The sequence below is a fragment of the Glycine max genome, chromosome 7 (genome assembly GCF_000004515.6).
Source record: "Glycine max cultivar Williams 82 chromosome 7, Glycine_max_v4.0, whole genome shotgun sequence".
Taxonomy (NCBI): domain Eukaryota; kingdom Viridiplantae; phylum Streptophyta; class Magnoliopsida; order Fabales; family Fabaceae; genus Glycine; species Glycine max.
In genome coordinates this window covers 39,421,256-39,437,971 of record NC_038243.2, presented here as the reverse complement: position 1 = coordinate 39,437,971, position 16,716 = coordinate 39,421,256, and the positions used below count along the sequence as shown (strand labels likewise).

At 31.8% G+C, this 16,716-nt stretch overlaps 1 protein-coding gene across 7 annotated transcripts; it reads right to left on the bottom strand.

The window, feature by feature from the left end:
* Nucleotides 1–1,806: 1,806 nt before the first annotated feature.
* On the bottom strand, nt 1,807–10,576 carry LOC100775884 (pentatricopeptide repeat-containing protein At1g09900). Of its 7 annotated transcripts, none has more exons than XM_041017375.1 (5): nt 7,505–10,576; nt 6,282–6,424; nt 3,138–5,700; nt 2,705–2,809; nt 1,807–2,279 (listed from the first exon to the last, which is right to left on the bottom strand). In XM_041017375.1, the coding sequence occupies exon 1, from the start codon at nt 10,435–10,437 to the stop codon at nt 7,822–7,824; it is 2,616 nt and encodes an 871-aa protein (XP_040873309.1). In that variant the 5' UTR covers nt 10,438–10,576; the 3' UTR covers nt 1,807–2,279; nt 2,705–2,809; nt 3,138–5,700; nt 6,282–6,424; nt 7,505–7,821. The 7 variants fall into 7 exon arrangements, with proteins under 7 accessions (XP_040873309.1, XP_006583903.1, XP_006583901.1 ...); XM_006583840.4 differs by having other exon boundaries at nt 3,138–3,245; XM_006583838.4 differs by lacking the exon at nt 6,282–6,424 and having other exon boundaries at nt 3,138–3,245; nt 3,946–5,700.
* Between the last annotated feature and the right edge of the window lie 6,140 nt (nt 10,577–16,716).

Genomic DNA, 16,716 nt, shown 5'->3' with positions numbered 1-16,716 from the left:
TTATAAATTTAGTCATATTTTTTATAGTATTTGTGTAAATATTATTACATTAACTAGCTTATGCAAGTATAATAATAATAAAATTGTGTGATATATTAGTTTATGTAAGTATAAATTTCCATATATATGCTTATCAATTTCAATGTAATATATTAGTATACATAGTAAAAAAATAATAAAATTGTGTGATAGTATATGTTAAAAAAACTTATTTATTGATATATCGACATAATTATGTAGTATAGAAGATTTTAAAAAAATTCAACATGGAAGTTTTTTAAAAATAAATAGATTTATTTATAAATAATTAGAATTATGTATGGTGTCATTAAGGGTCGTATGTTTGTCATTGAATTTTTTTAAATGTTTTGTTAAGATGGACAAAGATCAGTGGATATATGACAACATAATATTTGAAGAAGTTAATATGAATGAAGACAATGGAGAGAAACCTAGTGTATTTGAAAATATTGATTGTTCTGATTCCTTAAGTACTTCTCAAGTATGTATATGATTTTGTATTTTGTTAAAGTAAGCAAATGAATGTCCCTTGAAGACTTAACATGTATTATCCTTTTTGTAGGTGTTTGCTACCTGTGATGATGTTTTGCATTGGGCTAGCTCTGTTGCATATGATATTGGTTTTGTGGTGGTGATAATGAGGTCAGACACAGATATTGGAAATAAAGGAAAGACCTCATGTGTTTTAATTGGTTGTGGGAGGAGTGAAAAATATAGGACATAGAAGAAAGATTTAGTACAAATAGTTACTGACAGTAGAAAATGTGAGTGTTCTTTTAAGCTGGGAGTGAAACCGTGTTGGAAGGTGAAGGATGGATGGTCAAGTTAACACGTGAAAGTCATAATGATGAATTGGCTAAGTCATTAGTTGGACATCCATATGTTGGTCGACTAAGGATGAAAATATTATTATTTGTGATATGACAAAGTCAATGGTCAAACAAAAAAATATTCTTCTGACATTGAAGGAGCATAATGCCACTAGTTGTACAACAATGAAGAAAGTATATAATGCAAGAAATGCATATTGTTCTTCTATAAGAGGCAATGATAGTGAAATGCAACAACTAATGAATTTTCTTGAACCCGATCAGTATATTCATTGACATAGAGTAAAGGATGAAGATGTTGTACATGATATATTTTGGAGTCATCCCGACGCAATGAAATTAACCAATGCCTATAATTTGGTATTTCTCATAGATAGTACCTTCAAAACAAACAGATACAGGTTGCCTTTACTTGACATTGTTGGTGTGACACCAACTCGAATGACATTTTCAGCCACATTTTCCTATTTGGAGGGAGAACATATAAACAATGTTGTTTGGGCTCTGAAACAGTTTCAATGTATTTTTCTAAGACGTGATGCAATCCCTCAAGTTATTATTATCGACAGAGATTCAACATTGATGAATGCAGTGAAAATTGTTTTTCCTAAGGCAACCAACTTGTTTTGTCGGTTTCACATTGATAAGAATGTGAAGACAAAATGTAAAACTCTTGTGGGTCAAAAAAATGCATGAGATTATGTCATGGAAGCATGAGAAAGTCTAGTGGATTATCCTTTTGAGCAAGAGTTCAATGACAGCCTTATGAAGTTTGAAATTGTTTGCTCACCATGATCAATGCTTGTTGACTATGTCATGCAAACATGGTTGATTCCTCATAAGCATAAATTTGTTAAAACTTGGACAAATAAGGTGATGTATTTAGGAAACACAACAACTAACAGGTATAAAAATTGTAAATCTATATTGGTTTTAATAACAAGACATCAATGGATAAAAATAATTGTTTGTGTTTACTTTTTTGTGTTTTTCAAATGCAGGGTTGAGTCTGCACATTGGGCCTTAAAAAGGATACTACACAATAGCCTTAGACCTATGTAGTGTTTAGGAAGTCATGAACAACATGATCTGTGACACCCTCTACCCCGACATACATATAAATAAATAGGCAAAATTATAAATTTGGTCCCCCAGTTTATCATGGACAATGGAATTGCATACCATATTTAAAGAGTTATATCCTAGACCCAATAGAAAGGTTTCCTTTAGGTTAAACAAAGCATTCCGAACAAGGACCTTGACCATCACATGATTCACATCTAACCATATGTAAGAGCTTAGTTTTGCAGCCAAAACAAGTAGACATCACATGTCCATTGTAACCTCATTCCATGGACTAATCTTCCACAATAAATTCACTTGCTATTCGCCAGCATTGACCAATATTGGGGTTCATAACTTCAATCCCTATATAATACAACAAAGCGAGTGAAGCAATTGTTTTTAATCAATGCCTGTACAAGTAGTTCTAGTCATGAATCAGCCAATAAAGGCTTTCCAGCATGACATCACATTTCACAAGCATGATTTAGATTTTAGAGATGATCTTGCGGGGTAACAAGGCCAATTGTAAATAATTTGATATAGCCAATCAAAGTAGAGAAAATAAAAATACTGCACTCAAAATGGCATTAATTAGTTATACTGTTTATCAACTGTGACTGATATTGCCAATTCGTAAGGACAATCTCAATAAGGGAAATCACCAAAAAAAGAATCTCAATAAGGGCATAGGATGACCTTATGAAAGCTCAAAACACTGGAAGTCAAGCAAGTGCTAGACTTTTGAGTATGAGAGAAGTCACAGAAATGGTCATAATTTGGTTTCCTACCTGGCACTCTGGCAGAATCTATATGAAGAATAACTCTGATCAGGCCATCAATTTTGATTTTGACCAGCACCACTCTCACTAAACCATTAATTCAATGCTTTCACCCTGGCATGAATGATGTCAACATTGGGGAGATTAGTTAATCATCTACTCAAGTTTTTAACAGAGTAAATCCTGATTAGTTTTCATTTCCAATGTACTAAAAAATCAAAGAAAATGTTAACATCAGCCCTTGGAGCTAATTTTAAGCAACTAAAAGTAGCAAGATTTTATTAGAAAAGAAAACGCGTATTACACTTCTATATTTTTTATGTAATGCTTTTTTTCTTAACAATACCTTACCACTTTTGGATGCTTAAAATCAACCCTAAGGCTGATGTTAACAAAATCAATCAAACAAAAGCATGAAATGGGGAGCTCGCAATAAAATTACTTGTTGGCAGCATAATTGACTTGGTTGGCAAAGAGAATGCCAAGGGTGGCATTGAGCTGGAACAGTTACAGTATATTCAATGCTCCATGTGTTCTTGAAGGTGCAGGCCTGTCATTATCAGATTAAAGAGACAGATTAGTGAGTTACAAAATGCAATTGTTGTTATTAATGTGAATTTTCCTCCTTGCAGCATTGAAAGATTAGTCAAATAATTGATTTTTTCCATTATAAATAGAACTGGATTATTTGTCCTCACCATTTGGGGATTGATTAGCTTACTGAATAATGGTAATTGTAGTTTTTGAGCAAAATTCATATTAATAATAATAATTGCAATTATTCAATAAACCCCCAAGTTCCCATCACTAGTTTTTGAGGATTAATTTATGTATCTATATGTACATAATTGAAACACGTTTTAGTTTACTTGCGGATAGTATAGAAACCTTCCACCCATGTTTACAGATACACCTAATGCAGTTCAAGAATTAACAATAGCAAGCAGCATTCTTCACTTTGACAGGTAACCTTCATGATTGAAACATATTTCCACCCGGCAAACTTAATCAACGTAACACCACTAACAGAAATTATAGTGTGTAATTTGTTTGCAATCACTTTACTTGCGATTGTTTAAAAAAAATACCATAGACCAAACAAAATAAAAATATTCAGGAGCTAAACCCATATAATTCTCTATTTCATAAAAAAAAAATGGTACTATTGCTGAATTCCAAGCATAACTAACTAATTTTGCAATGTTCAATTTCTTGTTTGGAAAATGAGAATTTTAAACTAAACATCATACCTGATGGAGCAAAGACATTGATTAGTAAACCTGAACAACAAAGAAATGAAGTAGAGAAACTCGCTGCAGCTTCATTAATCCCGACCACAATGTGATGGTGGGGGCACATAAATAATAGACACATCACTACTATGGGTTGTATATGATCTTGATAAAACAAAGGAAATACGGGTTGGCTGCTATGCTATGGATTCATCCAAATCATATGTTGGGATAAGAGAGGTGAAGATTTTCTCAGTGATAATTTTCTTTGAAGCCAAACAAGAGTGATGAGAGAAAATGAGCAATGGTTTGAGAGACATGTAATCAGGAAAGGGGTTGAGGGTCAATGAGTAATTAGATTATATTTTTCTACAAAATCTCCCAAAGTGGGGGAACCTAGAAATTGCATAGAAGAGGGGGAGGGCTTCTGAAAATCCCAAGACCCTCACCCCTCAAAACTCCAAAACAAGGGAAACTTCCCTAAAAACCTTTCCTTTCCATTCCCTTCATTTCCCCCTCCTAAACCTCACTCCCAAACATAGCCTCAAGTACAAGTAGTAATTGTAAGAGTTGTAGTTTTTTCTTCCACTGGGACAACCTTTTCTTTTTCAACTTTGTAAATTCCTTCAGTATTCCAGCAACTATTGCCAATTCAGCAAGCAAATGAGGGAAGCAACTTAAAATATAAATGAAGGTTTAAATACATTGTTGGTCCCTATGGTATGCTTTAATTTTGGTTTTGTCCCTATACTTTAAAAAGTTTTTGGTCCATATAGTTTTAAAAATTTTAGTTTTGGTCCCTACTACCAGTAATATGCTAAAACGCCAAAACATGTCTTGGAGGGTACAACCATTTGGACCAATGTACGGTGTACTGGAGAGGCCAAAACCATACTAGAATAAAACTATAAGAATCAGAATCAAAACAGAATAAAACTATAAGGACCAAGGCCTGGCTTGAACAAACTTCTAAATAAGCACTTATGAGAGAAAAAGAAAAAAGAAAAACCAAATGAATTAAACTTCTTTCATGAGTTAAAAACAACATATGCACCTAAGCTTTTGAAGAAATTAGATGAGAGAGCTTCTATAAAAGTTACAGTCACTAGTTGATTTTAACTTAAGGGAGAATTTTAATTCATTTTACCTTCTTATTTTCTTCTACTGTAACTACTCATTGAAAAGTTTATCCAAATTAGACTCAACCTAAATTTGTAAAACTATAAGGACCACAAATCAAACCTTTAAAAGTATAGGGACCAAAACCAAAATCAAGATAAACTATAGGAACCAAAAATATATTTAAGCCATAATTGAATTGTCCCAAAAGAAGTCAACAAGATGTTCAATAATATTTGACTCCATCATCCCATATAGCTTTTTCTGGACTTCCCCTTTCTATCTTACCTGTTTCTTTACCTCTCCATGACAGTTACTTTGTCATCATGGTCGACCCAGATTCCAGCCATTCATCTTGGTAGCTTCTTCCTCTTCTGTTTTTTTCTTTTTGAATTTAACTTTCTCAAACATCTCACTTGAAGCCCACACCAATTTTTTCTTCTTTGACATTAGAATATTAAAGATGGACTGCAGCCTCCTGCTCAATTACCAACCTCTCAGCATTGCCCCATAATTCCGAGCAATGTCACTTGCTTCTAAACTCTTCCTTCAATGATCATCATTCATTTAATGCTCTCTTCTGATGAGCAATTGAGCATCAAGATTATTTTCTTGTCTATGGCCTCACTTTTCTCAGTTTCCTTGAAGATTTATCTGATATGTAAAAGCCCAGGAGCCAAACTTAGTTCCGATGTATATCTTGGACTTCCATTATGATATTCTAAATTTATTGCAAATTTTACTTTTACATAGGAAATGTTCAAGTTGATCTTAAAACATATACTATGAAGGACAAGTTTCAAATTCAACACAAGATCTCTTATCATTTGCTAATCCTGAAATTTAATATGGCCTCAATTACTATCAAAGATCCCAACATATTGCATAGATGTCTTAATGATTTTAGACTTGAACTCAATTAAGAGCAGACTATTGTAATAGAGTAGCACTAATTTTAGACAACATAAAAATGGCGAGGACATATCCTGTTCCACATGTTATGAATTCTAAAGAAAGAGAAAAGGTGGAGTTTAAAGCTGATAGAGAATTCTGAGGAAGATAATCTTTCCAATGCATTGGGAACTAAGGACAATGGTTAATGCCTAACATGCGAAGCTTACAGCAAAATTGAAAGTAAAAATCATTTTTAGACAGCTTTTAGTGAAAATGACTTTCTAGAGGGTGCATGTGAGCCACATACAGCATTGTTATTTATTTGGATCTTAAAAAATTACTTCAGGAAAAAAAGGATTGCTTGTAGGCAGCCTTATCTAGCATTTGCAAGAGGCTGATTCCATGACTCGAATCTATGACCTCCTAGTTAGATGGCAACACCTCTAACTGTTGCACCAAGGCTTCCCTTCCTCTTAAAAGGCACCTTAAATTAAAAATAATAATAATAATAACACCATGGTTAGAAGGATGGTTAAAGAAAAACATCTAATAATACTTATTACGACATTATACACGATAGGTTGCTTTTGCACCAAAAGTTGCATAGAAGGCAAATCAGGTCAAAAACATCAATAAAAAGGCAAATAGTGCTGTTAGGGAGAATACTAGTTTAAAACCAAATAGTTCAAAACACAAATAAAGGCAAGAACTCATAACCAAAGTCCACAACAATGGAATTTCCTCATGATGAAAACAAAAATCATATCAACAGGATATCATTTTCATTCTCTCTCTCTCTGTCTCTCTCTGTCTCTCTCTCTCACACACACGGTAGTCCAGGGAGGTCTTTTTTAATTTATATTGGTGAAATTTAGTATTGCACGATGATGCGCATTTTTTTATATATTTATGGTGAAAACAACACAATTATAAGAAACTCGAATTTTACTGCATAAACTGCCACATAATCATTTGTTTTCTTTTCCCTGGCTATTTGATGAACTTGTACGAAAATTGAGATGCAAAAATTTGTTGTTCATTCATTTCCCAGTCACAAAGAAATCAAAGAGGAAACCCTTTTTTTTTCACTTTCTCATACAATGAGAAACTTTTTTACAGCATCAGAACATTAAGTTTCATTTTAGTAATTTCCTATCAAACACTATTAACGTGAAAAATCATATATACATACATATATATATATATATATATATATATAACCCAATCAGCCACATGAACTTCACCAAAACATTAATGTGAAATATAAAACCATAGTTGGGCTTTCACCTTATCGCTTAAAGTCTTAAACTTATAGGAGATTTAGGGTTTATAGGAGATTTGGTTGTTAACTATGTTCAATCTTAATTCCCAAATCAATGCAACCACAACTAACTTCAAGTGCCCCCCTCTCCTCCCCCATCCCAAAACCAAAAAATGAAACTAACCAAATCTTAAATCTCGCCAGTGTGCAACAGCAGCACATACTAAAAACAGGAGGCAGACAGGCACAAGCAAGATTTGATATCATAATTTCTCTAGAAGTACATAGATTTATTATACTTACAAAACATTCTTCAATCTCCATTGCCTGCAGTTCAGTAGATTCCATCACATTTCAGACTGATAAGTGATAACATTCTCACAGATGGCTGCTATTATCCTTCATGGAGAAATACACATAAAAGCCCTCCAGAATAGGCACTAATAACCAATGATATTCCTCTTCAAAAAGGGTAACCAATTCCTCCATGACTTCTCACAGTCATACCACATATCATATTGTGACCACTTATTTCATGTAATGCTCAAGTAGCCATATTGTTCTCATGATTACACAAAATCATGGCAGATTTCAAGGATAGAAAGATGAAACAATCAAGTTCACAAAGCAACAAATTGATTTTCAATCAACTTTATACTGTTCTCATTCTCTATCTTCTGAGGTTTATTTCTGGAAAAATAGTCGAATGTAATGTACATTAGGAAATCCATAAAAAGGTGCTTTTCATATGTTCCTCTCACAAGTTCAACATCATCTTGCATCAAACAGTAAGCTTGGTCCAGTATTCGATAGGAGATTTCATCAAAACCAAATGAAATCTCCCTTAACTTTTGACCCCATATTAATGCCTTCTCTGGCATCCCCTGCTTGCAAAAATGAGACAACAACATATTGGTTGTAATCACATTTGGAATAAAACCCATCTTAAGTAATTTTGCAGTAAGAATCATAGCACGATCTAATATATCACTACAAATACCACTCAACATAGTGTTGTATGTCACTGTGTCTGGAACAATACCAGCAGAGATGAGCTGATCCAAAATGATAACTGCTTGATTCATTTTTCGCATTCTGCAGTAACCATGCATGTATGTATTATACGTTGTGATATCTGGGTCAAGCCCACATGAGTACATTTTATTAACAATCTCACCAGCGCCAACCATGTCAAATGCCTTACAGTATCCTCCAATTAAGATGTTAAATGTGAAAATATCTGGCAGCAAACCAATCCGCTGCATGTCAAGAAATGTCTCAATTGCAAACTTCATTTGTCCCCGTCTACAAAACCCATCAATGATGATATTGAAGGTGAAGGTGTCAGAAAGAAGACCTTTTTGCCTCATCTCTTTCTCCAACTTTAACGCTTCAGTCACCCTCCCACAATCACAGAGCCCTCTAATCAAAGAATTGTAAGCAAAATTATTAGGAACGAAACCTATAGCTGACATTTCTAAGAAAACTTCATATGCCTCCTCAACATTACCTGCTTTTGAAAGTCCATCTATTAAGGCTGTAAAAGCAACAGCATCTGGATATATACCTCTTTCTTTCATTTCCTTCCAGAGAAACTGAGCCCCTTCCAAATTATTCATCTTGAAATATCCATCCAAAAGCACAGTGTAAGCCACTTTGTTGATGGGAAACCCCTTCTCTAACATCCTATACAAAAGTATCCTGGCTTCTTGCAACCACCCTTTCCTACACAAACCCATAAGCAAAGAATTACACGTGGACGATGAAGGAGTGAAACCGCATCTGACCATAATACGATATGCTTCAAAAGCTTTGTCTTCTAAACCTGCCCTGCTATAGGCTCCTATTAGCGAGTTAAAGGCAACAACACTAAGAGTTAGTCCCTTTTCAAGCAGTTCTTGCAATAATTTCATGGCCTCATCGAGTCTGCCAGCCCAACATAGCGACGATACCATTACATCATACAGTGAAGAATCCAGAAACAATCCCGATACTATCAAATCTTTCAACAACCTGTCCGAATCCTCTATCCTCCCATACTTATAATGCCCCCAAACCAAAATATTAAAAGTCACACAATCAGGAGAAACACCCGTAGTCCTCATCTCTTCATAAAGCAAGCTAGCTTGAGCAACCTCCCTCGCCTTGAAATATCCATCCATCAGCGTATTATAAATCGCAGCATTCGGAGCAATCCCCATATCCTGAATCCCATCAAAGAGCTTCCGCGCCTCCACCACATTCCCTTCCCTGCAAAGGGCATGCAAAATGGTAGTAAATGTGGCAACACTCGGCTCAACACCGCTCCTGACCATCAAATGCAGCCAATCAATCGCAACCCAAGTCCTCCCCCCAATGCAGCACGCGTTAATAAGAATGTTAAATGTAACAACATCAGGACTACACATAAACTTAGGCATCAAATGCAACAAACTCTCCCCAACCACGACCCTATGCTGTCTACAAAACCCACAAATCATCGCATTAAACGTGAGATTGGAAGGGCGAGGCCCTTTGAAAATCATATCCTTAAACAACTTCCACACACTACCATAATCACCAATCCTGAGCAACAACCTTAAGAGAATGGTTATTGAGGACAAACCAGGCCTAACTCCCACACCCCTCATCATACGCAAAACCTCCAAAGCCTCAAAACCCATCCCCACATTGAGAAAACCCCGCAAAAGGGTATTCAAAACAGAAAAATCGGACTCATACATAGCATGATTCCTCCACATAAAATCCACTATTTTATTTGTTCTACCAGTCCCAACCCTCGCAATGAGCCACGAAACCACGTCTTGTGCTAGCAGCTGAAGCTTCTGAGCCGCCAGAACATGGGCCGCGACGCAACTCAAACGAAGGATCTCCTCAGAATCAGAACAGTCCCCGAAGGCTAACTTGAAGAACGCGAACGCGGCGTCGCGGGTTTTAAAGAGTTTCATGATTTTGACCAAAAAGAAGGGGCAGAAGCGCAAGGAGAAGGCTTTGAGGGGGAAACCCTGGTCGGTTTTTAAGATGGTGGATAAACCCACGACCACTATGCGGCGTTCGCGTGGGGTGAGGGGGTTGAAGTTGGAGTGACTCAGAGGGAGAAACTGTGAGAGGTAGTGAGAGGTGTGTGAAGAATAGGAATTGGAAAAATAGTGGGAGTGAGAGAAGAAAAGGGAAATGAAAGAGGGGTGTTTTGGGAGAGAGAAGAGAGGCCGAGGAAGGTGGAAGTTGGGTGGCATTGGGAGGTGGGAGCGCCGGCATGTAACACGTGAGCGAGGTCGTCGGAGCTCGGCTCAGGTGAAGAATGGAAATTGCTTCGACTGCTGCTCCCCAGCCTCACTCACTTTGTCTCTGGGCTTGGATTCGCTTCAGGGTCAAGTTTTATTTTAACTAAAACTTTAAATTCACATTTTCTAATTTATAGAATAATTTTTTATATTATTTAAATTTTTAATATATTTCTTTTAGTTTATATTTTAATAAATATATGTTAGTATATTATCAACAAATACTTAAATATATTTTATATAAACACTAATTTTAAAAGTTATTAAACTTAAATATATTTTTAATCCTTTAAATTTATGTAATTAATTTTTTAGTCCTTCAAAAAAGAATTTACTTTTATTGGTCTCTCAAAGTTTTGAAAAATTACTTTTAATTTTTTTATTTTAATTTAATTTCTTTAAAAATGATTTGTGTAATTTAAAACCGTAACACTTCCTAAAAAATTTGCACCAATTAAAATTTGAATTTGGTCAAATCCACAATCAAATTTAAACACGTTGATTTTGATCAATTTTTCTAAGAAAAAAAATAAAACCTAACTTGTAACATTCCATTTTTTCGTAAATTAATTTTAAAAAAAGTTGTTATTTATAAATAAATATAGTTTTAAAAAATGATAAGATTTTTATAATTAAATAAATAAGAAGAAATAACTTTATTAATTAAAATAATGGTTTAAGAGAAAATAAAAATGGTATTTTATTTATTATTTGATAGAGAATAAAATAGAGTTTCTTTTTATAAAATAATAAAAATAAATAAATATAGTAAATAATAAGTTGTTAACTATAAATAAAGACGTGTTAGGTAGGTCAGTTTTCATACTGACTATACCTCATCTTTCTCTTTTGTTCTTTTCCTTTCCTCCTTTCAAAACCCTCTTTTTTTTCCACAAGCCACCAAACATGTCTCAGAAAAACAATGATCTCGGATTCATTCACTGTTGGATCGTCGTGAAATATTGTCGTGAAATTTAAGCACATGGTTCGCAACTCAATTTCGAGAAATCTCACCGTTGGGAATTACGAAAAGATGTCGAAGCTAAGAGAAATATCCTTCACATTGTAACTTTTCCTCTCCCGCAGAAACCCAGAACTGTCTCGGTAAAACTACGATCCCAAACTCGTTATCCATTGGGTTGTCATGAAATTTTTTTATGTGATTCGAGATTCATTTCCGCACGTCTTCACCGTTGCGATTTGCAAAATAGTGTTTGTGGAAGGAGAAAGATGCATCGCACGTAGGATCATGGAATGGAGGATTCAATCTCTTCTCCTTCTCTCTAACGTTTGGAAACCCTAACAGAGCAACCGGAGGAGGAGCTCTAGAGAGCATTAGAAACGCCACAATTGATAACGAAGAATGCTTAAGCGACTGCATGCAAAAAATTATTTTAGGGGTTGGACCTGAATCAGGAAGGAGATGCCCTGATGGACTCTTCGAAGTGTAAGCCTTAGGGGTCATCCGGTTTGAGTACTCCTTTAAGTCTGTGCCGATCCCACATGGTTGGAGCATTCTCGCAAAACTGCGTGATCCTGACTGGTCTCCCTATGATTTTACTTAATGAGAGAGACCTGACATACCCATTGTGTGGTGTGTCTTGTTATGTACTCCTAAGCGTCTCATGGTGATTTTTCACTGACATGGTACCACGTTACATATAGGCTTGAGTCTTAGCATAACTATTGCATACGCTTGCTAATTGTTTATTATGAAATTGATGTGTTATTATATCTTGATCGGAGTGTGTGATTCATGTGTAATGTGATTGATGAATGAAAAGTGAATTTTAAATGACAAAGTGGTGGAATTACGTGAGTTATGTTTAAGTAAGTTGTATCTCATTTATATGATATGTATATCTAGTTGTCATGTTTCTCCATTAGTTAGGAATGTGATAACTCACTCCCTGTGTGTTGTTTGTGTTTGGATCTTGTGATGATCTTGAACTTTGTGTTCGGGAGAATATATGACTAGGTGAATTGTTTTAAGAAACCTTGTGCTGAATGACGTTGGGACACAATGCTCTGATAGTATATGACATTGGGGCATAAGTTCTATATTAATTGCATGATGTTGGTCTATTTTATTTTACCTTGCTGATTTAACAAAACACTTTCTGTAAATTTGTTTACCAATATTTTTATAATTTTATTTATTTATATATATGTCGGGATAGAGGAACCCATTTTTAAACAAATTGGATTGGGTTGGATCAACAGGATCAAACCATTTAATTTTGTCTATTTTTTTTTATCTAAACACTGTTTTTTAAGAGCTATATTTTTTATTAGATAAACCAAATACAACTATTTCTTGTTAGATTTTTTATTAAAAAGAAAAATTTGTGATGTTGTCATACCCCATTCCACTCCACCTACTCATATCTATATATGTATACATGGAGATGGACATTTAAACATCATATTCGAGATAAGGAGTTTCAATAAGAATGGTGATAATGAGTTTCAAACATTTTTTCTATCAAAATCAATGGAACATTACAAGGGTTACTCTTTGCTAATAGATCCAAAATATTTTTAAAACTCATCTAAAATGGCTTTAATCAATAAAATCTTTGTCACTTTGATCCTAAAGGTTTAAGATGTGTTGATGCTTACTCAATTCAAGTTGATAAGTTTATGTAATCAATGGTAAATAATATTTGATTTTTTAAAATATATATATATATATATATATATATATGTAAATATTACATATAATAATAATAATAATATATAAATTAGTGGATCAATGGGTCGGGTCAACGGTTAGCAAATTTAGATATTAAAACCCATGATCCAACCTAAAACTTAAAGGGTTTGATTGGTTCAATTTGGGTCTGATCCAAATACAAATTATTCAACTCAAATTGGTTGGATTAGTTTGGATTAATTCGGGTTTGTGAGTGACCACATCCACTTACACCCCTAGTCCTAGGTAGGATCTCTTCACTTTAATAATGTCTTACATGCTTTTGATTGACTTTTTCTTAAGAAAAGTTGATTGAGTTCATTTTTTATTTTATTTTTTGTTCACACACTTGATTTGGGATAAAAAAATTAAGTGAAGTTGTTTAATTATAATAGAATTTTGAGCATTATTAATTAAATATATTTATTCTGAGTTACATGCATGTTTTAAAAAAATTAAGTGAAATTGTTTAATTAAAAAAAAATTCATATACACTTATTGTTAATTACATAGTTTCAATGTTTTAAATATATCACAAATAAAATTTTGGTTGCAAATAATTGATTATTGTAATTATAAAAAATATTCCAAAAAAATTAATAAATTAATTAAAGTATAATATAAAATAAAAATTCATATAAGATTTAACGATCCAATTAAACCAAATATATACTCATGTTAATTTTCTTAATTGTTTATATAATTCTACCAAATTTTCAATACATAATCTTTTGTTGGAAAGTAATTAAAACTGAAAAATAAAGTAGGAGAAAAAAATCACAAGTAGAATGATAAAAAAAATTGTTTGATTTAATTAACCTAAAAAAATAATAGTATGTCTTTTATTAAATAAAACATATTTAATAAATCAATTAGTTATCAATAAAAAAATTATTAATGTAGAAAAATATCTCTAATTAAAACAATCAAATCTACTATAAGGCAACACAAAGTTGAATAATCATTTCATTTTTCATCTATAAAGCAAACATGTGTAAATGAAACATAATAATATGCAACAACTGCAAAAGCAAATAAATGCATAAGCAAAATTATCATAATGCAAAAATTTTACAATAATAATAATTGAGAATCATAACTTGTTGGTTACCTTTGTTAGTGTCATCAACTATCAGGTTATATTGTCAATGGGAACTAATCATTCTCAATATCACAATATCTTCTCTTAAGTAAATCAAAGGACAGAAATCGAAGAAAATCATATGTATGGGAGATCTTCAATTTTAATATGTTGGTATATAAGCATAGAAAGAGCCCCAAATGAAATAAAAAGAGAAAGAATATTCACTATATTGGTTGTAATTACCTTAATTAATTCAAGTTAAAATATATTGAACAGTCAATTAATTATGATTTCAATGTCCTTTTATATTTGTTTAAAATATTAAAATAAATTGTGATGAATTTTAATCTTTTTAAATCATAAATAAATATATTGTATATAATATTGAGTAAATATATAGAATAAATTAATGTTGATTTAAGTTATTTTATTGGACAATCAATTAAAATTGTACACTTATATGTTTCATTATAACAAAATACACCTCTGTGAATTGATTTTAATTTTACTTGTGCAAATTAAAAAAAAATAAAACGACTCTTTATTGTGTTTACATAAAATATACTTTTAACGACAATTACTATATCTAAAAAAATATGTTTGTAACCGGATATTTTTCACAATTTTAATTTGATGAACAAAAAATATATCATATCAAGTTACATGATTTTTATATCTATTATATAAAATTTTAAACAAATAAAATAAATATAAGATCTGCATTAATTAAATTATTTAGCGTAGCGTCCCTGCACGAGTATTAATTTTATAATTTGTAAGTTTTTATATATTATAACTTTTTAATGTATTTATCTATTATATTTTAATTAATAAAAATATATATTAGTATATATATACATACAATATTTAACAATATTAATATAGAATAAAGTGTTGAATGTATCAAGTTTGTGTTTTTAAAAATCACAACAAAATTTTATATGATGTATATTATATTTTGATATAAATGCATCAAGTTTGTGTTTTTATAAAACTCTGCTTCACAAAATAATTTATACCCGTCAATTTTATTTATATTTAATATTTTTATGTTAATAAATTTATATATTATTAATTGAAGAAATTTTAACATTAATCAAATAAGTCAATTTTAAATATAAAATTTTTCTTTAATTGAATAAATAAGGAAAAAATGATTTGAACTAAAAACTTATTCCAAATGGGTGAACCTTGTTATTGAAATTTCAATTATGGTTAAATATTTGAAAATGATTTTATCAATTAATATTTAAATATGATTCATGAATTTAATATTTCTATTTTATATTTCATTCTTATAATTTTTAACTACATGATGTAAAATATGGGTTTGTCCTTATTCTATAGAACTGATATAACTTAATATATATTACCCTAAAAGATATATTGTTAATTAAAAATACTAAAAATGAATGAAATAAAGTGATCAATCATATTTTTGTGGTACATTATTAAAAATATTAAAATCATTATTAAAAATGATAAAAAAAAAAGAATAAAATAATTGATTAAGAATATAATTATTTGCATTTAATAGAATAATAATGAAATATATCTCTAGATAAAATGGTTAGATATTTTTATATCAATGGTTGAAAAAAAAGATAAATCAATTGTTTTACAAGTCAAAAGGAAAAATACAAGACATCATCAAAGTAAAAAAGAAATCTTATACCCAGAACAACATCCTCAATAATAATAATTTTCTAGAGCATGTATATAAAAATATATTTAAATATTTATTGATAATAAATAATTAATAATATATTAATATAAAAATTTATTCGTATAAATTATAAAATATAAATTTAATATCCACTTAAGGAATGAGATACTAAACTAGTATATACCCATAATAGAAAAATTTAAGAAAATAAACTATGTAAGGATTTAATTTTCACTATCCATCAATATTTTTTTTTTGTAATTTATATTATTATTTAATATTGTATGGAGATACTATGAAATCTTAATTTTGAAATCAATAAAAAATAATGATGATTATGAAAGATTGGTATACATGGACTAAACTCATATAATTTGATAAATTGCATTTGACTTTGTTCCCATCCGTGCCTTTAAGTTTAGTTTGCCATCACTGTGAAGTACTACTATATATTTGCCAATGCCCTCTTTATTGATAGCAAAGTCAATGGGCTACCGAGATACTTTCTTATACATATATTGGACTCAAATTAAGCTGACATCTTCCATGAAATGTGCAATACATCCCTGCTATAATTCGGGGATGAATTATATTATTCACTTGACTTATTCTCAGATGGTATGCGTCCTTTTTGCTATCAAACCTGTCATGATCATTCGGCTAATCCTGTTTGATGCATAAATGAGTTGGATTTTGTCCACCTGGTTAGATCGAATCCATGGAATTCAACTAATTATACAGTAGTGGATTGTGAGCTATGGAGACAGAGATATATTTTGTGGTAGC

What these genes read in the sequence shown, in the direction of transcription:
- LOC100775884 (XM_041017375.1), bottom strand. Translation starts at nt 10,437, where the DNA reads ATGCCACCCAACTTCCACCTTCCTCGGCCTCTCTTCTCTCTCCCAAAA.